General features: G+C 43.4%; 1 protein-coding gene across 4 annotated transcripts in view; it reads left to right on the top strand.

Moving 5' to 3' along the window:
* The window catches only part of LOC135920134 (UNC93-like protein MFSD11), a 43,722-nt gene that overhangs the window by 9,315 nt on the left and 12,006 nt on the right, over positions 1-22,401 (top strand). For 3 of the 4 annotated variants that reach the window (XM_065454232.1, XM_065454234.1, XM_065454233.1), the window contains exons 2-9: positions 11,227-11,288; positions 12,730-12,837; positions 13,953-14,032; positions 15,697-15,793; positions 17,657-17,833; positions 17,928-18,004; positions 19,586-19,651; positions 21,626-21,751. In XM_065454232.1, coding sequence (XP_065310304.1) covers positions 11,227-11,288; positions 12,730-12,837; positions 13,953-14,032; positions 15,697-15,793; positions 17,657-17,833; positions 17,928-18,004; positions 19,586-19,651; positions 21,626-21,751 — 793 coding nt within the window. Of the gene's footprint in view, positions 1-9,894; positions 10,129-11,226; positions 11,289-12,729; positions 12,838-13,952; positions 14,033-15,696; positions 15,794-17,656; positions 17,834-17,927; positions 18,005-19,585; positions 19,652-21,625; positions 21,752-22,401 lie in introns of those variants that run through there. The other variant, XM_065454235.2, reaches the window with a different exon arrangement.

The raw sequence follows: 22,401 nt of genomic DNA on the forward strand, positions 1-22,401 counted from the left end.
AGTAAACTATGCGACAAAATACTTCCGTTTTCTTGGCTAACTTGACTGTCAGGGATGCATGACCGGAAGTTTTCCGGAGTCGTGACAGCACTGCTGCCACAGCGTTGACAAAAAAGGGTTATTCACTCCGGTTCCGCGCCCGCAAGCTTGAGGCGTCCTCTCGAAGGCGGGTTGGCGTGGAGCGACAAGAACCACGTGAGAGCGCTTTTAAAACAATTTACACCCTTACACGTGAGCAGGGGTGTAAATCGATGTGTAACTGGCACCTTACACCCTTCTTGGGTGTAAGGCTGTAGGTTAAGACTAAGCACTCTTAAAACGGTTGCACCCTTTGGGGTGTATATTTGTCCCACAACAATAATCGTCATCTGCCTTGCTTGCGTTTCCTTTCTCGAAAAACGGCGCTCGCTACTTTCCTGTCGAGAGTGCTGCGTCACGCTGATAACGCGCATGCCGTTCGTGACTGGGAAGTACCGGGCTCGCAGCTCTGAAGAAAGGAAACGCGCGCAAGACAGATAACGATTATCATTGTGTCACAAGATAAGCTTCAAAGGGTGTAATTTTTTACTCTAAAATGTGTACACCCCTTGGGATGAATACTCTTAAAACGGTTGCACCCTTTGGGGTGTAAATTTGTCCCACAACAATAATCGTCATGTGCCTTGCTTGCGTTTTCTTTCTCGAAAAACTCGGTACTCGCTACTTTCCTGTTGAGAATGCTGCGTCACACTGATAACGCGCATGCCTTTCGTGACTGGGAAATACCGGGATCGCCGCGTTAAAGAAAGGAAACGCGGGCAAGACGGATGACGATTATCGTTGTGGGACAAGATAAGCCCCAAAGGGCGTAAATTTTTCTAAGAGTGTATTTGCCACACAACGATAATTGTCATCTGTCTTGTCCGCATTTCCTTTCTCCAACGCTACGAGCCCGGTACTTCCAAGTCACGAACGGCGTGCGCGTTATCAGCGTGACGGAGCGTTCTCGACCGGAAAGTTGGCAGGAATTCCGGGAAAAAGCCCAGAATTTAACTTTTTTTTTTCTTTTAACGCGTTCGCGTCAGGAGTGTCACAGCGAGAAAACAAGTGTATGTGTGTGTATGGGAGGTGTGGAAAGCCGGTCACGTGGGGGAGGTCACGGGTGTACACTCTTAGGCAAAGTTACACCCTTTGGGGTGTACCTCTGCCATACAACGGTAATCGTCATCTGCATTGATACGTTTCCTTTCTTGAAAACGCCGCGCCCGCTGCTTTCCTGTCGGGAATGCTGTCATGCTGATAACGCGCATGCCGTTCGTTACTGGAAAGTACCGGGCTCGCAGCGTTAAAGAAAGGAAACGCATCAAGGCAGATGATGATTATCGTTGTGTGGCAGAAGGGGCACTCCAAAGGGTGTAACTTTGCCTAAGAGTAGAGTGCAGCTCCTGGGGCCGTATTCTGAAACGATCCACTTAGGCGATACTATCGCCTCGGCGATAGTTCGCCGTCAAACGCGCGCTGATTGGTTGCTTTAGCGAAATCGGACGAGCGACGTCATCCGATTTTGCTCAACCAGCCAATCAGAGCCCGTCTGACGGCGATACTGTCGCCGAAGTGGGTCGTTTCAGTATATACGCGGCCCTTGAATAACGCTTTGGAATGTCGTGAACGAGTTTTAAATCATGTATCCGGAACCTCCAAGGGCGTCCGACGTAGTGCGAACCCATTTCTCTCGCGTTTACCGCTGAATCGTCACTGACTTTTTTTTTTCGTTGCTAAATCGCTGTCCTTGTGGTGCTATGTCGGTATGTAATTCGAATTAAGGGCATCGCGGAAGCGAGCTTCTCCCTACGGGAACCGTTGTTGCGGAGAAGCCTGCTTTGGCGACCACTTCTTGTGCGCTACGCACACACCCATGGACGGCTGATTAGGCTTGCAGGTACCGTGTGCAGTCTTGCAATTCTTTGTTTTTTTTTTAAATACTGCATTGGAGAGGGACATTCCCGAAGTGAACAGTGCATGCAGATGGCACTCGAACTGAAAATTGTCTTGCACTGTAAAATAATTTACACTCTTAAAAGGGAAAAAGGGTGTAAATGTGTCTATAACTCACACCAATTCCAGCGACACACCGCGACAATTCCAGCGACAGTGGCAGTGTAGTTTCAGACGTCACAGACACAGGGTGGCCACTAAAAAAGTCATGTGATCGGAAACGCAACCAATCTTTGAAATTCGTTTTCAGGAAAACTAAATGACTTGCAGCAGTTTGGCACAGATAATCAGAGTGCAAAAGGGAACGTATATCCAAAATTTCATTGAAATCGGTGAACATCGAAAAATCGCCGGAGTTGCCCATTAACATTTGTGTGCAGCTTCACCACCCACGTTAGTGTAAGCAGACGGACCTCTCGCATGAGCATTAATTATGTTAATTTCGTTACGTTAATAATGGGAATTATGTTAATTAATGTTAACTTCTGAGAGGAATGCAGCTGTTAGCCTGCAGCCATATGGCATGCCACTCAGAACTTCGCCGCTACGTTTGCATATACTGGTGGAATTGATCCTTCTGTATCTCTTGCGTCTATTCCCGGATGTCTCTTCTCATATGTTTCATGTAGTGGAGTCATTTATACATAGTACGTTCTCTTACAGCCGCGTCGCAGCACTTGACTATTTCGCACACCCAGGGAACGGCAGTCAGAAGGGGAGCAAAGTTCATTCCGATGAAGGAGTCGTGCAAACATTTTCCTTTTTTTTTCTTTGTAGAACGACGTAAAAAGCCGTCACCAGAAAAGTATAAGTGAAACTAAAGAAAAAAGTACGAAACAGACGAAACAAAACAAACAAGCAAGCAGGAAATGTAGGCTTCAAAAATTGTCATAGTCCTGTTTCTTCGTTCTTTTTTTCTCTCATCATTCTTTCTTTTTTTCTTTTTTTGGGTGCACGATATTTGTCGAGGCCGATCGAGACATACGCGAGATCGAAAGAACCGGAGCTAGACCCCCCCTCCCCCCAACTTATTAAAGAATTGCCGCGCGACATTTCGATACCATTAGGACAGACGACAGCGTCAAACTACAGAAGTGCAGCGGATTGGGCGAGTTGGTGTTCCATGGTAACAATAAAATTCAAACAGCGCTCGGGTTTGTCTCCTCCTCTTTCTGGTCCTGTCGTCTAGCGCTGCTTGAATTTTATTGTAAACAGCTTTATCCGCGTGCGGATCACCTGCACGTCGTGGATGTGTATGCGGGCTCAGGAGCGTGAGCTGTCTGCGAAGCGCCGGGTTATGAGTCAGCTGTCGCCGCAAAGCTGTGTACACGTGCGTACACACGCAGCTCTGGAACCGCTCGACAGGCCGTCTTCCTTTCTTTATTTTGGCAGCCTCGTCAGCACTTTCGCAACTGCCTCATGAGCACGTGTGTACTGTACATGCTCCGTCTATAGGGTGTGTGGCAATCCGTGTACGGGCGCAGGACGCGATGTTCCGCGCCGGCGTCTTTGACGGGACCGGCATGTGTATACACGACGATGTGTAGTGCCACGTTCGCTTCCTGTTTTAGCGTGCGAATACGGACTCCTTGAAGCACTATGCATACTGTCCATTGCTTTAAAAAAGAGAACGAAGAAGAGAGAAAAAGAGAACTCGGTACAAACAGCAACTTTTCCAAATCTTGTCTCTCTCAATAAATTCTACCCACACCGTTATGCAGATCGTTGCCCTGGCTGTGGCAGCTCGCCCACAATCTCTCACGTCACGATTGAGTGCACGGCAAACCTCTTTCCTCCCTTGCCAACTCTCCTTTGCCCCCCTACGCAACAAAGAGCTGTGGGACGATGCCCTCCGCGACGGACCTCCGAGCTGTGATACAACGGGCTCGAAACACCGCCGAAATCATCTTAGGGACCCTGGACTGAGGGTTCCTCCCACACTGCTCTCGCCATTCAAATATTATTAATAAAGATGTTTTACTCTCTCTCCGTGCTCTTCCACTCTGTCAAGAAGGATGACCATCGAAGCTGTGCGTGTGGGCCCCTTAATGGGCGAACTGCACCTTCGCCGCGGGTCGGCCCGGCATTGCACTGTCTTCGGGATGGGCCCACGCATGGGGAGGTGTGTCTGCACGCGGACACGATCCTGGGGGAAGTAGCCCTTAACAGCTTCGTTGTAAAATTGGTTACGTATTTGCGTTTCTTAATTAATTGATTAGATGATTAATTATGACGACTAACACGGGACCTGTGGCATGGGCGCATTCGCACGGTAGCCGAGGGGCGCCAACGAACAAGCTATGGAGACGACTACGACGCTGGAGCCAATTTAGATGATAATAGTTTTGCCTTAACACACAGAGACGATCCTGGAGTAAGTATCCCTTAGCTACGCTGTAAAAAAACAAAAGAAAAAGGAAAGAGAGAGAAAAAAGTGGCAGTGGCTTAGCTCGGCTATGCCAAGATATACGTAGCGAAAGCTAATGCATAGCATGGTTAGCCTTGGTTAGTCTTGATTGCAAGTCCAGGTTAGTCTGGTTGTCTAGCTATGTTGCGGCGTTTAGGCAGTCGTTCGGCGCGCTGTTCGTCTGGTTCCTGGGCGATTAGTTTCCTCTTCATCTCGTTCCGATGTCGATTCCAGGCTTCCTCCTGCTTATCACAATTGTCGCCGTCCATACTGCCGCCTCAACTGCGGTTGCGGCGCACGCGAGCTCTCCTTTTCAATCCTCCGGCATGTTATCAGGCATGCGACGCAGCTGGCGAGGCGAGCGGAGGCGAGCGCAACGACGAGGAACGTGGTATGACGTCATGTGCTTCCTCGGAGTACGGCCACGGCGAAATCGCAAGTTCGCGGCCAGTAAAGCTTTCGCTTTAAAAGAAAAGAAGAAAAGGAACAGGCTGTAGAAATCTGACGCGTCAATATGCTAACCTAGTTGCCATAACGTATAGGTGCTCCTTATACGGATGGACCGCACCACACTGTAATTGCAGTTTTCTTTGTTTATGACGCGCTTACTGAGCCACAAGACAGTTTCTGCAACTGCATATGACAGGCACCACGACGCTAGACGTCGTACACATATGCTCCACAACTAGAGTGTACAGAATATTCTGCTACATTCTATCCACAACGTAAGATCGCATATGTATATTGCAACATTTTCGCAAAACAATTCGGCGAGTTGGTAGAATGCATATGCTTCATATTAGATATAAGACAGCGCACATAAAAGCCAGGATGGACAGATAAAATGATGAGCTCGCAGTGCACCTCGTTTTATCTCTCTGTCTTGGTTTTTTATGCGCTCGTTTCTAATATCTGATATGGAGCATTACTGCCCTGACATGTTTGCCAACACTATGAGGAACTAGCGCTGGCCAGGAAACGTTGCGGCAGTTTGAGTGTGCGGCTGAGATATACCGCACACCGTCCGATTGCGGAGGCGGAGGGGAGGGGGGTGTCAGGTAAAGGGTACGACATTTTGGATGATAACAGACACGCACCTCTATCAACGTTCGCTTTTGCTCTGTATAGATGCGTCCAGCCAAGGGCTCGCCATACGCATGCTCGTTGGGAGAAGCGCATGCGCTGATACGTTCCATATACGCCGGCTAAAATATCTGCCTTTCATGAAAGGGCTCTCTCTCTCTCTCTCTCTCTCTCTCTCTCTCTCTCTCTCTCTCTCTACGTTCCAGCACGCCGGAACCCAGATAGGCCAGAATCCGGATACGCGTGCCTCTGAGATGGCCAGTGAAATCGATGAGGCGAAATCGCAGCATATGTGCTACTGAAAGCTGCTTCCACCGCCCGCTAGGCTATGTGTTTCGGCGCTGCTGTTGGCACGCGAAGTTCCGTCGCTGGTTTCCCATCGATAACACCGCAGTTTCGATATTACTGCAACATTGTTGCTACATGACATGCTCCGCAATACTGTAAGCTCGCGCAACCGTGCTTGCCTTGACATATGCTTCGCGACACTTCCCGTTGCCGTGACATGTATGGGTTGTGACCTTGTCACGCACGCGTGTTACGTTCCACGGAGCCTCTGAGAGAGTACAAGACGTGTCACGGGGGCACAAGTACCCACCATACATACATATATATATATATATATATATATATATATATATATATATATATATATATATATATATATATATATATATATATATATATATATATATACATACACACGCTCCCACTCTCAGGGTTCTACTATAAGACACATAAAAACCCAAGAAAGTGGATGGGGAAACAGCGCCGCGGTAGCTCAATTGGTAGAGCATCGCACGCGAAGCGCGAAGGTTGTGGGTTCGGTTCCTACCTGCGGCAAGTTGTTTTTTCATCCACTGTAATTTCCATTAATGTCCGTTAATTAAGCACAAGTAACTTCCCCTATGTTGTCCTTGGGGTCAGTGTTTGTTGGCATCTTATGATATGACTATATATATATATAAACGAGAAGAAAGGGAGTTAACCGAGGCGCCCGATTTTTATTAGTCATATCATAAGAACCCAACAAACGTTTGTTGGCTTCTTATGATATTACTATATATATATATATATATATATATATATATATATATATATATATATATAGTCGAACGCCCTTATTCACACGTTGGCGGGCTAGTTGGTTAGAACCCATGGTAGTGTGTATTATTATTATTTTTTTGCTGTTACGTTTGTTTCCGCTCGCACGGTATATATTTATCGATGCGTGCGAAAATAAAATCTATAGTTGAAAGTGAAGCGCTGTGTCTGTGTATCTGTTTCTTTCTACGTCCTCGTCCAGTCGCGCTTATACACTCTACCATCGATATTATTCGTTATTCAGGTAATTTCGTTGTAAAGGTCGCGCACCGCAAAGCTCCCAATAGAATCGGGGCAGCATTATTCCTTCGTTATACATGCTATTTCGTTGTGGAGGTGGGCTCCACTGTATGTAGTGGACGCAAAAATGGCGACATTGTGTGAATAATATGCTGTATGTCACTTTCGTCCTCAGATGAGGTGAAACGGGAAACCAAAGCGACACATGGGAATTTGCACAATGCACCTACAGTTGTTATCAAACACGTACAATGGCTAAGCGTAGCAGGGGACGGCAGAAAGTTAGGTGGGCGGATGAGATTAAGAAGTTTGCAGGGACGACATGGCCACAATTAGTACATGACCGTGGTTGTTGGAGAAATATGGGAGAGGCCTTTGCCCTGCAGTGGGCGTAACCACGCTGATGATGATGACAATGGCTAGCGTGTACATATAGTGTCGATCGTGCACGCGGTCACATTCAATTCGGCCGTAAGCCGTATTTTGCGCGGTACACATGTCCTTTTTTTTTCAACCAGTTAAGCAACGTACGCGTTCGAAATATTTGAAATAATTCTTTTGAGCAGGACGATGGAATGTCCTGCTTTTTAACGTAAATTGATGTAATTAACTGTTGACGCCAGTGGTGTAAAGTTGAAGGGACGCCAAAGATATACGCCAAGTAAAATAAGTTTAGACTGATGAAATATTCATTAAAGGCGTGTTCTTTTTAAATTTCGTGGCAATGGATTATCGCAAGGGAAGATTTGAAGGTCAAAGTACTGTTTTTCGAAGTTCGCGCCGTAATTCCAGCGCCGGCATACATCCGTGTGATCTCTATATGTTCCCGCACTCAGGTCGCCGTTCTGTCCAAGTAAAAGTCCTTGAAACTAACTAAATTTAGCCTTTGGTTCTTTCAGAACGCGCTGTAGTGCATTTTTGCAGACAGAAAATTAACCGTGCCCAAGCAAAACATCGTCCAAATTTATGACGTCACGGCGGCGTGGTACGGGAACTTCAAGGTGGCGTCGCCACCCGTCTCATATATATTTGCCTCTTCTCGCGGTATCTTTTCTTTTTATTGCGACAACAATTATAGGGAAAATCCGGGCGAATTTCCTGGAATGTCCGTCGCCGTGATTTTTCGTGTGAAGTTCAAGTGCGATAAGATCACATCGCTGCCTGCGGCGCCACATGTTGTCGGCGGGAGGGAAAAGTGTGAGAGGGTGAGCCGAGAAGGATGGTGGCTTGATTTGCGCCGCGTCTTCCCGTTCGGCCAGTGTTTTGCGCGAGAGGCGGTGAAGGGGAGAGAGGGGGAGGCAGGTGAGCGCGCGAGCCCGGCTGAGCGGCTGAGTAAAACCCCTTAAACTTCGTAGAGTAGTACCACGTTTTGAAGAATGCCGCCTCCTCCTCGCGTGCTCTGGCCGAGGCCGACGCCGCGTCGCTATTGGCCTGATAGTATCACGTGGGCCCTCGCGCCGTGCATGAGCGCCATTTTTGCTCGAGAAGCGTCTGCGGAGTGGCGAGGAGCGCACGTTGGCGCCGTTGCTACGCTCGAGCAGTGTAGGCGGCGCCACGGTCGAGGAGGGAGCGTGAAAGAGAGGAGAAACGAGGAGGAGTGAAGGCGGAGGAGGAGAGTGTCGCTACTTTACGATGTATAAAGGGTTTTAGCACGCACCGCATGCTAGCGCGCGCAGCAATGCGTACCTGGCAATCTGTGGCGGGTGCAATGTTACGTGAGGGGATATGGATGATGGCTTCGTGCGTGTTGTGCTTTCGCGCGCCTAGTGTTGGAGGTTGTGCAATCTCGAGTTTCGGAGACGCGTTCAAGCTATACAGGCACGAAGTGGAGTTTGCTCGCCACTTCTGCTGCTCTTCACCACGCCAGTGTTCTGATAGCCAGCGTCCGCGGACATCGAGCGAAATCTGTTGATGCTTTCATGTGTGCACGTGACACCATGATTGTTAAATTAGTTATAAGCAAGTGTTTACGGCAATTTATATGGCCGATAAAACTACAAATCTTAATTTACTTCATATATTTGTCTAATGATTTGCCATTGCAGTCAATGCTTTTCCTTTCGAGCGAGAGTGCGATTTTTTTCTATCTGCTGTAGAAGGGTAATTGGCTAACCAATTCCAATACCTTTTTCTTGTTAGCATCCTTTTAATTCTGACAGGGGGAGTAGAGGGAAGGGGGGTTGTACATGCCACAGCTTCCCGCTTGCTGAGCGATCGGTGGTCTTATGCGCTAGCTGAGTAACAATTCGTAAAGTGCGCTTGAAGCAACTGGCATGTGCAGTTTAAATTACACGCAAGCTGCATGGCCAGCTGCCATGCTTCTGCTTTGACATTTAGAGGCCTGTTTTGATGGGTTTGTCCAAATCTACGTACCAATATGTATTGCTTTACAAATCTGTCCGATTGTTGAACTTCTGCAATAGTTAAAATCGAAATTCGTGGAATGACTTGCAAAACTATAATTAAAGCATATGTGCTAACCGCTGAAAAGGCGCACACGTACATGTGCACAGAAACTATGAACTACAAATTGGAATCTTTCTACAGCGTTGACATGCACATGTAAATAAATTGAGCGCCACATTGTGTGTGCGCCTGTTCGACTAATGTAATGCAGTGAGACATTTCTATACTACACGACTAATACCTGTGTCACACGGGCACATTTGGAAGGCCTTCCAGTCGACGGCCTTCGAAACTCCACAACTCTATCGACTCAAAGGAGTTGTCGCGCTGCTACACGGCACTTTTGAAAGGCCGTTGAGCGGTTCAGGCGTTACTCGCAAAATTGTGTGGCGCTGCGGATCTTTATTTTCGTTTTCATGTCACGAAAAGTTAAACAACATTAAAACCTCTTAAAAGCCCTACAATTTCTTTTGTTTGTTTATACACAAACATTTGTTTATACATCGCCATACATATATGTTTAGTTTTCAAGTTGTTGAGTAGCGAAACTGCGGCAACGCTTGCGCCGCTCGATGCGGCCGCCGTTTTGGTGTGTGTTCGCACATGTCAAGTGGCAAAAATACTTTATTGAATAATTAATAACACTCATATATAGTATTTTTAGTGCATTTTGGTTTGATGCTTTTTTCTAACCGTGAGTACGAGCACACTGTGAACGAGAGGGCATGTACGCGCTGTTTCCGCTTCCGTTGCTCAAAGGCCGTCGAGATTTCGATAGAGTTGTAAGGTGCTCCGTTGACTCGATAGACTATTGACTCGACGGCCTTCGAAACGGCCCGTGTGGCAGCTCGAACTTGACCTTTGAGTCAACTGACTATCGGTTGGAAGGCCTTCCAAACGCCCGTGTGACACGGGTAATAACTTTGTGGTGATGGTCTCTAAACTTTCGTTGGCGAGTGTACGTTATCACATTAAAACAGATTCATGATTTGTATTGCGAGTGTTAACTTAGAGCTCTTAGCTTAATTCTCTGATTATATCGTTACTTATTTAGGCGTGGTCTGGCTATTTTTTTTTTCAAACTATATTTTTCATCTGGAACATCGATCATGCTTTTTCTGCTGCGAGCCTTTCCAAAAAGTTCTAACGCCATGAGGGAAGGCCAACAGCCTATGCATTTTAAAATAGACGACACAAATGATGTCTAGCACACTGAACTTACTTTCCAAAGTATTCCTCTGAAAGGGAGCGTTGGCCTTCACATATGACATGAAGCGCCAACGCCTTCTGGCCTTTTGTTATATATGCATTTTTGTTCACTGTGTTTAGTTGTCGGCCAACTGTGCTGGAATGTTGTAGTGTGGTCAGCAGTAATTTTCTTCCCTTCCTTTTTGTTTGTTATTTATTTACTTGTTTATTAATGAAATAGCCAAGCGATTACTATTACTACTAATACGGCAAATGAGTATCGTAAGGATACTTTTCTGTTAGGGATATACGTGATGCAGTGAAGCTTTATCACTAGAAGATCGGTTTTGTACGTTTTTTTACTGCGAGACTACTTTGATGTTTAACTTGGTGCATAGCATGCCTGCTTTGCTATGTGCTTTTACCACGCGAAGACCGTTTTAATTTTTATTACACCCTTGTGAAGGCATTACTGTTGAGTATGTACATTTTGCTGTGAAGTTTTACCACTCTGAAATAAGGTTTGTCTCTTAGTTCTTTTTTTTTTCTGGAGGAAGCAGTGCAAAAATTATGAAGTGGTGGAAACTTGACTTACCTAAGTAGTTTACTTTACATTGGATAACAGTTAACTTGTACTGCTTCTTTTCAGGAGATTGGCTTACAGAGAGATAGTGTACATCTTTAACAAAGTTGGAGTGGTTCTTGTTATAGACTGTATATCTGTTCAAGTAATTCACCGACCATTGTGATTGTCCACACCTCCTACTATAAATTACTATAAGGTTTTTCTGTTGGGTAAAAATTCTTTTTCTCTCTCATTGCAGAAAGTTGTCCTAGATAGTATCCACAATGAAGACCCCAGCTACACTGGTGATGGCTACGTCAGGTACAGATCACCTTTCATTCCCGTTCTGCTTTGAAGTTCGCAACCCCTTCCAAACTGCTTGCACTGAAATGAAGCAGAGATTAGTTTGCATGCCAAGTGCGCTTGTGCTGATGTGTAATGCTGTGATATCGTTATAATTTATTATGACTTGTTGCCTCTCTGCTGTGACATTATTACTTGTTATACTTTCCCACATCTGATGCTGTGTTCATTCAAATATTTTGTGTATTGATTGCATAATGCTTCATTATATTTTAATACTTCTTGCCAACGTGCTTCTTGCATTTTGTACTGTACTTCAATTTTTCTTTTCTTTCTTTCTTATTTTCAGTATATTAATTTGTGTGTATGTTTCCTCCCTCCTGTTTCGACCTCCGCAAGGCCTACAGTATTTAAAAAATAAATAATAAATAAATGAGCTCCTTGCGTAGACATTTGCAAACACTTCTTTTGTTAGGATTGCAGCTTTGAACCCACAATTAAATGCATAACTATTCCATACACAAATGGTAGTTGCCCATTTATGTTGTCTTTATTTCTGTCTTCACTAAGTGTATGTTTAATTATATACATGTAATTAGGTATGTGTACAGTGGCGTAGCTAGGTCGTCTGGCACCCGGGGCCCATAGGTCTTCTGTCACCCCCCTCCCCCCCCCCGGGTGTAGCCGGCGGAAAGAGGAGTGTCTTCAAACGTGTATGACACCCCCCCCCCCCCTCTGGCCCCTTGCACCCGGGGCCCACGGCCCCCCGGCCCCCCCTGTTGCTACGCCACTGTATGTGTATCTCCAGCTTGTTTACCTATTTTTGAAAAAGAGGAGAGCAATATATTTTTTTTCACTGCACAAGGTTTTTTTCCTGATACTTTTTTCATTATTCCGTAACCTGTTTTATGTTGATGACTCCGTTTGTACTTACATGAACGTCTATGGACATTCTACAGCGAGAAAATAAAAGGACAGTCACTGTTTGGCGGCAATGGCCAACTAATTTTAACTTTTTTTTTTGCAGTAGGCTGTACATTTTTATAAGGAAGAATGTTCTGCTGGCATTAAGTACATTCGGGCACACTTTGTAATATTTGTAACAGATTTCTGGGCTTCTCAAAAGGAGCTAAGCTGTTATTCGTTTGGAAAATTTTAATGCTGTGCTTGTCTAGTCTTGAATAGGTGATGTTTGGGAGAACCACATAGTTCATAAGCAGTGTTTACATTGTTTGTCACGCTACCCAATATTTGATAATATCCAGTCCTTATCTATGCCGGTTCCTTTTTCTGTATCATTTACAGAGGGCACATCGTACTTGTGCTTGTCTTTTTGCATCTTCTCCTATGTAATGCCTGAACGAGCCTTTAGGGTACTCAAACAAATGAACGAGGTTCTCGTAGATTTATTGCCACTTCATCAGATGCCTTTTCTTTTTTTTGTCACTTCATGCTGCAGCCTGGCTGTTATTTATGCTGTCTTCGCCATCTCCAACTGGCTGGCGCCGTCGGTGATCAGCTTTCTCGGCCCCAAGTACACAATGCTCTTTGGTGCCGTCACATATAAGTACGCAACTTTTCTGGTTTATTTTACTGTTGGATCTTTAGCTGCTTCTCTTTTTGCATTTGAATGGTTGTAGCCTTTTATTGAAAGGCTTGAGATCGCACTTGATATCGGCTCGAATGTTTTTTCACTTGTGCAGTACACTGCTTGAATTCCCTATAGCCGGGAACATTTATTCACTTCCCTTAGATGAGTATTTAGCTGCACTCCCTAGTGACGAGTGTTGTGTTTTGCTTTATACTTGTACCGTCAAACCTCAATATAACACTGACATAACGAATTATCATATACAGCGAAGTGTGTTACATTGTTTTTCATTGATATTAGCATTTAAAGAACATATGCTTATAACCAATACTGATTATAATGAAGGCACTTTTATGTTTGACTCGACTTTGTTATAATTAAGTTTATTGAGGTATCTGCTCTTTACTGATGTTTTGAATGTCCTAGTATTGTTGGCTCTAAACCCCTTCTTCCCCCCACTCCTCCACATTTAAGTTTTTTTTTCTGTTTCAGCAGTGTGTTGGCATCAGCTGCAACAGTCGTTTCCATAGGGCTGTAGTTTGTACACGTAAACGATAAAAAATAAATAAATTGAACTCTCTAGTTCAATTTTTTTGGAAGCTGTGACGTTTGAAAGCAAAACTTCCTTTGTGAACCCTCTCTGAATTTTATGACCGTGGCTGCTCGGTGCTGCTGCTGTCTTTCCATATAGAACAAATAATAATAATAATAATAATAATAATAATAATAATAATAATAATAATAATAATGTGGCCGATGGTGGGATAGAACTTTGGTCCCCCAGCACAGCAAGCCTGATGTTCTAACCATTAGGCCAAAATCGCACGTACACTACTATCGTGCCAAAACCAACTGGCTCTTTGAAATGATCACCGTGTTTGTCACGTTGTGCAGCACGGGTGCGCAAAAGCGCATGTGCACGTGCCCGTTTCCATTACACGAATGACACAGGAAGGAAATGGGCAAATTTATAGCATTTGATTGACTGCTTCACAATACCTTCGCTTCACGTAGATTCCAAGAGGTGCATTGGATCTGCATTTTTTTTTTCTGGCAATGCTTATATTGCGACTTGCGCTTGTCTTTCGCAGCATATTTGTACTCCAGTTCCTGTTTCCTGTAACTTGGGGCTTATATGCTGCGTCCGTTGCCATCGGCGTGGGTGCTGCAAGTGCGTACCTTTCTTTATTTCGGCTGTTGTATGCCAGCAGGTGAAACAAGTGTGTTTTAGGGCGATGTTTTATTTGCATATTAGGTAGTCATGCAACGACAAATGTTACCGAGTTAAACATATGCATTTGTCTCTTGAGACCTTAGTAGATTTCTCGAAGCTTTGGTACTTTTCAGGAAGTCTAAACATATGCAGGATGTTGGAGCATGCCTTAGAATTTGTTCCTCCTTGGTCTATCTTTCTCTGTTGCCACAATTTCAGTTCGTTGGCACATTTAAAGATTTACTCATTATGAGGTGTGTTAACTGTCTTTCAAGCCATCTGCACAATTTAACACATTCATTGCAGTGCAGCATCTCGGCAAAAAATAACTAGGTGTAGAACTGGACATCTCTTGTTAAAAGCAGCTATTGGAAGGCTTTCGTAGACTTATTGTCCTGTATTCGTTTTCTCGTATATGTGAGTGCATGTGTTGGTGCTGTGCCGGCTGCATGGCATCGTAAATATGACTTACCTGGCACGTACGTACGTCATCTTTACAGTGTGTTATCTGTCTTACAGTGATCTCACTTCTATCACTTATTTGTTACTTGCCACGGTGGCTTAGTGGTTATGGCGCCGCACTGCTAAGCGCGACGTAACAGGATCAAGTACCTACCACGGCGGCCGCATTTCGATGGGGCCAAAATGCAAAAATGCCTGCGTCTCGTGCATTGGGGGCACATTAATTAAAGATCCCCTGGTAATCAAAATTAATGCGGAGTCCCTCGCTGTGGCGTGCCTCATAATCAAATCGTGGTTCTGCCACGTAATACCCCAAAATTCAATTCAATTCAATTCACTTCCTTGTTGGGCACAACGCTCATATGCATGCTACCTTTGCTACATAAAACCATTTGTTGATTGTATTAAGATTCTGGCATTCACAGGTCATCATTCTCGAATAATGAAATTCCCAAACACAGATGTGACTGTTCATTATCAGACATGAGGTAAAACATGTTTTGTGAAACGTGCTCTTGCTGAAAGAGTGAATGTGGCCTTTTGTCGCCTTACACTTCTGCACACCCCTATTAACAGATGTTGCACTTTTGTGTTTTGATTGCTTTAATGTTATTTGTTTACTTCTATTCTGATCTCTCTCTTTGTGACATTCTGTAGAATGTGCTACATCTGAAGTGACTTTCATTTTTGTTTAAACAACCTTAAAAGAAGAGTATGCACGTATTGCATTGTTTTCGTTTCACTCCATTTTTGTAATAAGGTCATAGTTTGGTTGGTGTCATTCAGTAAAGCACTTGGAAAGTATTGCTTGTTTGTCCATCCATAAAAAGTAATTAATAAATATCTTTTTAAATATATCTTCGGTTCTATGTGCATCTCGCCATAAAATTACATGTAAATTGGTTTCATTGCCTCTTGACAAATAAATGTCCAGATGCATGAGGAAAACAATGATTCCAAGTCTTTTACTGAATAGTGTAGAGCAAAAAAAAAAAAAATCAATGCTTTAGCAAGACACAACTGAAAGCAATGCACGAATGCATCCAAAATCTTCATTGAAAGGTTGTCAGAATAAATACGCAGGTCTCCGCATTGTTATTGCATCAAGTACCTGGCGTTAATCACCAGCATGATTTAATAAAGTTCTTATTTGCCTGCAGTGATATGGACAGGCCAAGGGAACTTTCTAACCATCAACTCTGACAGCACCACCATGTCCCGGAATAGCGGCATTTTCTGGGCCATGCTGCAATGCAGGTTAGGCTGCAATGATGCGTTTTAACTTGCCTGTGCATCGCTTACTGTTATGCCATTTGTTCTAGCACGTTTTGTTGCCCACTAGACAGCCACCCCACTCTTACCATGATGGGAATCTTGGGTATGCCAGAAAATCTGTTTAAAATAAGAAGAAAGAAATGTGGGGTGGCATCATCGTCCTGGAGTTTCCACACCAATTCGCCATGACCATAGCCATACCATGACGCCGCGGATATTCAGAGCACCATCCCTGCTTTAGTAAATTGCTTAATGGTATAGGCCCAAACATGATAAATAATTTGGTAACTGCCTAAAATTTGGGTAACTTTGGTAACTTGGTAATTGCAATAATTTGGGTAATTGCCCAAATATGAGAAAATACTTAGCAGTACTTGCAGCTGGGCTTGTTGGTGCTCGTTCAGTAAGTATAGATACATTCAAAAGGTTAAACTGGCACCGACGCTTTGGCACAAAATTCAAGACAGTGAAGCTTGAACTTCACTTACTTTTTAGTGATAAACAATGTTCTGACAAAGTAATGAAAATAGCATTTTGAAAGCATATTTTACCAGTTAAGCCGATTAAATGCTTTTCTTTAGCTTTCTTCTAACCTGTGTCATTTGGTTCGACGTGCCTTCTTAGAACTTAAAATGTGACAACACGAATACGGACTTGCACATGAAACACTGCTTTAAGCTATCACTTATTGCTGGCATAATCTTGAATATGTGCCCATATTCTTGTACCAAGTCTATGGTGTTATTCGTGTATCACTGCTCAAGACAGGTGGTGCCTTATTTGAAAGAAATATAGATGCTGCACTGGTACGCATTTTTTCTGCTACCCGTGTGTAAGTGCTCCTCAAATTTATTTCATTTCACGGTTTCCTTGGCTTATGCTAAGAATATTGACTTGCTACATTACTTTGTGCGTAAGCATATTCTACCACGCTTCACAAAATCTTGGAGGCAATGTGCTGCGGTTTACGTCATGGCAGCTAACCACCAGGTGCTCGTGTCATCTGCTTAGGTGCCGTTTGAAGGCTGCTGATAAGAAAATTAGACAATTGCTAGCCCCTGAAACTTTGTCTAGACGGCTTCGTTAGTATATAGTACTCATTTACAACCAATTTAGCCAAATCGAAATTTGGTTGCAGTTCGTTGCAAACACTGCAGATGTGTTTGCGCATGCCATCACTTCCATTAGTAAAGTCAACTGTCGGCTCCGGACAAACCCAGTTGCGAGTGACGCTCTTTACTGTCCTGTCATTTTTCCTTTCGCATCATTTCGCATCTTTTATGCCGTAGAATAAAAGTAAGGTAACGAAAGGGACCCCAAGGGCTCACAGATTCTCACATGGACTATAGTTAATGCGAGTTCCATGTAACAAAAGTAACAGGTAGTGATACCGTTCTTTTCTTTTTCTTTTTTGCCTGCCACATTGCGTACTTGTTCTAAATAAACAAGGGGAGGCAGACATGCACAACATAAGTCAGATTGTTCTACACCTTACACAGCTTACTCGCACAGAATCTTCTGCAGTGCTTCCTCATTATTCATTTTTCTTATGCCAACTCGTGCTTCACAAGTGCACCCAGAGGCTTCTGTGCCCATAATACAGCTCATAGCATATGTAATAAAAACAATAGAAAACTAATGTAGGTCTGACTGTAAGCTGTTGCGTATTGTGATGCACAGACTTTCAGCATTTACCAAGCACTTTCCAATCAGGGTTTCATGATGTAGTCTATCCTTGCGTATTGTATTTTTTTTCTTTACTTGCTTATGTTTAGGATTTTAATGGTGTGCAGATAACCTTAAAAAAGTGTCTCCTTCTGCTTCTTTTTTGAATGTCTGTTTTAGTCTCATCTGGGGCAACATATTTGTCTACATCCAATTCCAAGGTCTCGACCAAATCGACCGGCATAGCCGCTTAACGGTCTACGGCGCTCTGACGGGCATCGGCATTCTCGGCATGTTGCTTCTGCTGTTGCTCAGAGGTGGCGGAATTCCTCAGCGCCAAAACAGCCAAACTGAAACGTAAGCTGACCCTTATAGTGTCATCTATCAAAATCTCGGTATTCCTTGCTTCATTATCTTTTCGCTATTGTCTTCGCATTTTTTGCTTTTTCAGGGAAGAAAGAAGCGGTCCCTCGTCACAAGTTGATGTCAGACAGCTGAATGTACAGTCAGGCTTCATGGATGCATTGTGTATGTATCACATGGATTGCATAAGAAATGAACTCTTGAGTTCACATCTGGCAGTCATTATTTTATCCACAGCTTCGTAAATGCATGCAGCCAAAGTACCTGCATCAAGATTGTTAAAAAGCACTTATCAGTCCAGCATTGTATGTAAGGCAACATAACGTATTCATGAGATAATGGGGTGGAATATCTGGGCTTGTTCTGGGTAAATAACGAATACAAAATGCCTGTGTGGTTATGTCCAGTTTACACTCAGAGACTACATTTATATATGGCTGTCATCAGTCATGCATGGCGGTTGTGGTGTAAGGCTAGTTAACGATAAATACCATATACCCCTAGTCATTGCCCATCCATGAGACGTTGCTCGCTCCTTTTCCTCACAAAATATCGGTTAGTATACGCCAAGAGATTAGTCACTCCCGCGGAATACCCGCAGAACAATTAGCACCACAGCTTTACTGTTCACATAAACTGCAATAGCCAAGCACAGCGTTTTACTGTTTGCTTGTCTATGCTCTTTACATAAATTCACTTATCCCAGTGATGTGCGGCAAGTACACACTACTGTTAAACATTACAAAGCGTGTCATTTCTCAGTGACTCTCAATAACTGTTCATGCTCTGTTCATAAACCTTTCCTTTCAAGTGAAGCTTGCTTTGCCTACCTCCCCAGGGCTTGGTGTGTCGTTGTCCGTCTCGTCGAGTAAAGATTCGCTATAAAAAAATTTTAAAAATGCATGTCACCAATGGTGAGTTCGAACCCAGGTGCCCAGCACGGCAGTGTGATGGTCTATGCATTAGGCCGTAGATGCATGCCCAGAAAGACAGAATAACACCTCATAACGACCTACCAGGTTCCTTGATGCAAGCTCATCATTTGAGATGCTTGGTGCATGAGTCACATCGCATAGCAACAATTTACTTATAAAAGCAAGAGAACATTTCATCTTGCTGGCTAACTGAAGCTTTGCTTACACAGATCCAGCAGAGTGTGGCAGCTACATAATTTCTTTTATTTATTATTTATTTTTTTAAAATTTCTTTATTTTTACTATTTTTGCACAGAAACATCCTCTGCCTACCCTTCTCTGACAAGTTACATTCACTGGGCAATCATACAATGTGACAGACAGTGAAAACAAGAAAAGCTTGGTGAATTTAATTGTTATGTTTAATCGAAATGCATAAATAGTAAGGTAAGGAAAATTAAAGTGGGCAAACAGATAGGAATATTGCAGTAGTTGGAATGACATGACAGGATAGATCTTGCAAGAAGCACACTATCTGTCAGTAAAGTAACAAATGTCAGGGCAACGTGTAAAAAAAAGAAAAAAAGAGAGACTATTTTGTGCACTTTGTGCTTGCTTATTTTTTAAGCGATTACAGTAGTGAATCGTGAATAATAAAAAATGAAGGGTAGCTGATCACTAGTGGGGCACGTTTTAGTGATTGGACAGGTTTTAATGCCCTGCCAGACGGGTCTGTGTAACTTGTAACTGTATGCGACAGTGCTCAAAGCAGCTAAGTTTCAATTTTTCTTCTGTAGCAGATTGCTGTTAACTTGTCCATATCTCCCTGCAGGGCAGTCACTGAAGCTCATGAAGACGAGCAAGATGCTCATACTCAGCGTTGCATTCTTTTATACGGGTGAGTGTCTTCATGTCGACTTACCATGAGGTGTTTCTGGAACTCGCATTAGCTACAGTGCACGTGAGAATCTTTGAGCCATTTGGGGTCCCTGAAGATATTCACAGAGGCCATGAAGCCATTGCCCATAATCAACCCTCCTCATTCCTTCATGTTTGGCGAAGAAGCCAAATGTACATGTTTACCCAATACATAACATAGCCATGTCATTACATAATCAGCATCATCATTGTAATCGGCCTATTTTTATGTCCACTACTGGGCGAAAGCCTGTCCCAGCAATCTCCAATTGCCCCTGTCTCGCGCTAGATAGTTTTAAGTCGTGCCTGAAAATTTCCTCATTTGATCACGCCGCCCGATTCTCTGCCGTCCTCGACTGCGCTTTCCTTTTTTTGGCACCCATTCTGTAACTCTAATGGTCCACCAGTCATCTTATCTACGCATTACATAACCTGCCCGGCTCCGTCTTCTATGTCAACACATAGGTTGTGCCTTTCTTGGGTTTGTTTGAAACCCAATTGTATCGCAGTATGGGAAGAGGGGGAGACGGGGGGAAAGGGATGATACCAACACATTAGTACTGATATTAAAGGGAACATTTGATTTCCACTCAAGACCCTTTCTTGTCCGATATTTTGGCTGAGATTAAAGTAGTAATGCAGAGCATATTGTTGAAATGAAATGCAAACACCTGCATCTGCTGTAATCATTAGATCTATTATAAACATTCAACTCGTACTGGACCATTTCATATTAAGCTACGAGTGTGTAAATATCCGAATGTTTCAGATAACAAATCGATTATTGCCTTATTTGTTTCTTTCTTTGAATTAGTAATCGCTGTACATACATATAAAAAAATATTTTGAATTGCTAACTGTACGTATTCAAGTATAAAATTAGAGAAAAAGTGCGATAAATATCATTCCTGTGGCCATAGTGGACATAAAATATGCCATGTTTCATAGCGGAGCATGCTATGTCACCTAGGGAGGCAGATTTTTCCAGCTAAATCACCATCACTCGCACTCACCAATGAGTCTCGAGTATGCAAATAAACTGCTCATTTGCTCTTAGTGTTGTAAATATACTAGGACATGAAGATCGTTTTATATTTAGTGGTATTCAAAAACTATTCGAAATGTATTCTATATTTGATTTCATAAGCTTCTAGCACTGCTCGATTCATATTTGTTCGATTTGGTCTCGGAAATTGCTATTTGTACACCCCTGTATTGGACCAGTCCGTATGACACAAACATGGATTGGTGAGTCGGAAACATGAGCTGATGCAAGCATTCTCATATTTTTCTTTTGCACGAATCAATACAACTAGCTCGGCGTGTAGTTGTAATTAGTTGCAGCCGATACAGCACCTTCTTCATCTTTACCCTTGTCCTTGGAGACACAGCTGCTGTCCTTCTTGTTCCATCATTCCTTCAACACAATAGCTTCCTAATGCACTCAGTACCCTAAAAGCAATAAAGCTAGTATATGTTAAATTTCTGTACTGGGCTTAATCTGTGTGAGTCGATTCATATGTTTGATGTAGGTGCTGTTTTACGCAGTTCAACAGATAAACATGAAGGAACCTGTCTGATGCTCACAGCATCACAGCTCACAGCTTTTGGGTTCAGACGCGTGCGATCCCGGAGATCTCTTGGAAGGGCCTTTGTCCGGCAGTGGACTTAATGAAGTGTAATAATGATGATGACCGCAGTTTATTTGCAAGGAAGAACAGCCCGAGTTAGTCACATTGTGGGCAGGTAAATCTCCACTTGAATCAGCACTAGTACATACATTCTTGATGAACTGTTCAAATGCAGCAATCTTTTTTCCTCTTTTTAACATGAGAATTTGGTTTAACAGCATGCACATATCTGTGAAGCAGTTCTGCCTGGTATCGGTTTGCTTCTCACCTTACTCGTTTACCTCGCTGCCACCAAATAGCCTAAAAAGGAAAATGTTTTGCAGGACTGGAGCTGTCGTTCTTCAGCGGCGTTTATGGTTCGTGCCTCGGCTTCACAAAAAGCTTTGGCAAGGACTCTTCCAAGTTCCTTGGCATCAACGGTCTTCTCATTGGTGCTGGAGAAATCACAGGTAAGAGTGCAGTAGGGTTCCTTCAGTTGAACTCTGTTTAAAATTAGTTCTCTCTGAAGAATAGAACAGTTCACAGACATTCTGTTCTTTCTCTTTTGTTTCACAAAAATGTAGCGTTCTTATCTTAAGCCAACTTCATTCTTGAGCTGCAGGGATTAATGAAGCACACACAAGCAATTGAGAGAACCTGCCTCACTGTTGCTTGAGTCACATTCTTGATTTGGGCATGAGTGTTGATTCATCGCAATGAATACCACAGGTGGGTAGCTGTAAGCTCTGTAAAGGCTCGCACACAGTAAGAAACAAGGAAAATTTTGGGGATGCGGCAAGATTTATTTAAAAATTCTTTATCTGTTCCTGGCAGTCGGGTGTAGCCAGCACACATTGAAATACCTAGCACTTAATTAAAGCACTAGCATTGCAGCGCAATTTAGTTTGCTGTATTTCAGCCATAAAATTAGTTGTAGCTGAAATTTCCGGAATGACAGAGGGCACATTTATTCTTAAAACTTACAAATTTGCTGTATTGTAGTCATAAAATTAGTTGTAGCCTAAATTTCCGGAGTGACAGAGTGCATGTTTATTCTTAAAACTTCCAAGTCCAAGTTATCATGTTAGTTTTTCACTTAAGTGCTGTTGTGATATTCAAA

The sequence above is a fragment of the Dermacentor albipictus genome, chromosome 8 (assembly GCF_038994185.2).
Source record: "Dermacentor albipictus isolate Rhodes 1998 colony chromosome 8, USDA_Dalb.pri_finalv2, whole genome shotgun sequence".
NCBI lineage: Eukaryota > Metazoa > Arthropoda > Arachnida > Ixodida > Ixodidae > Dermacentor > Dermacentor albipictus.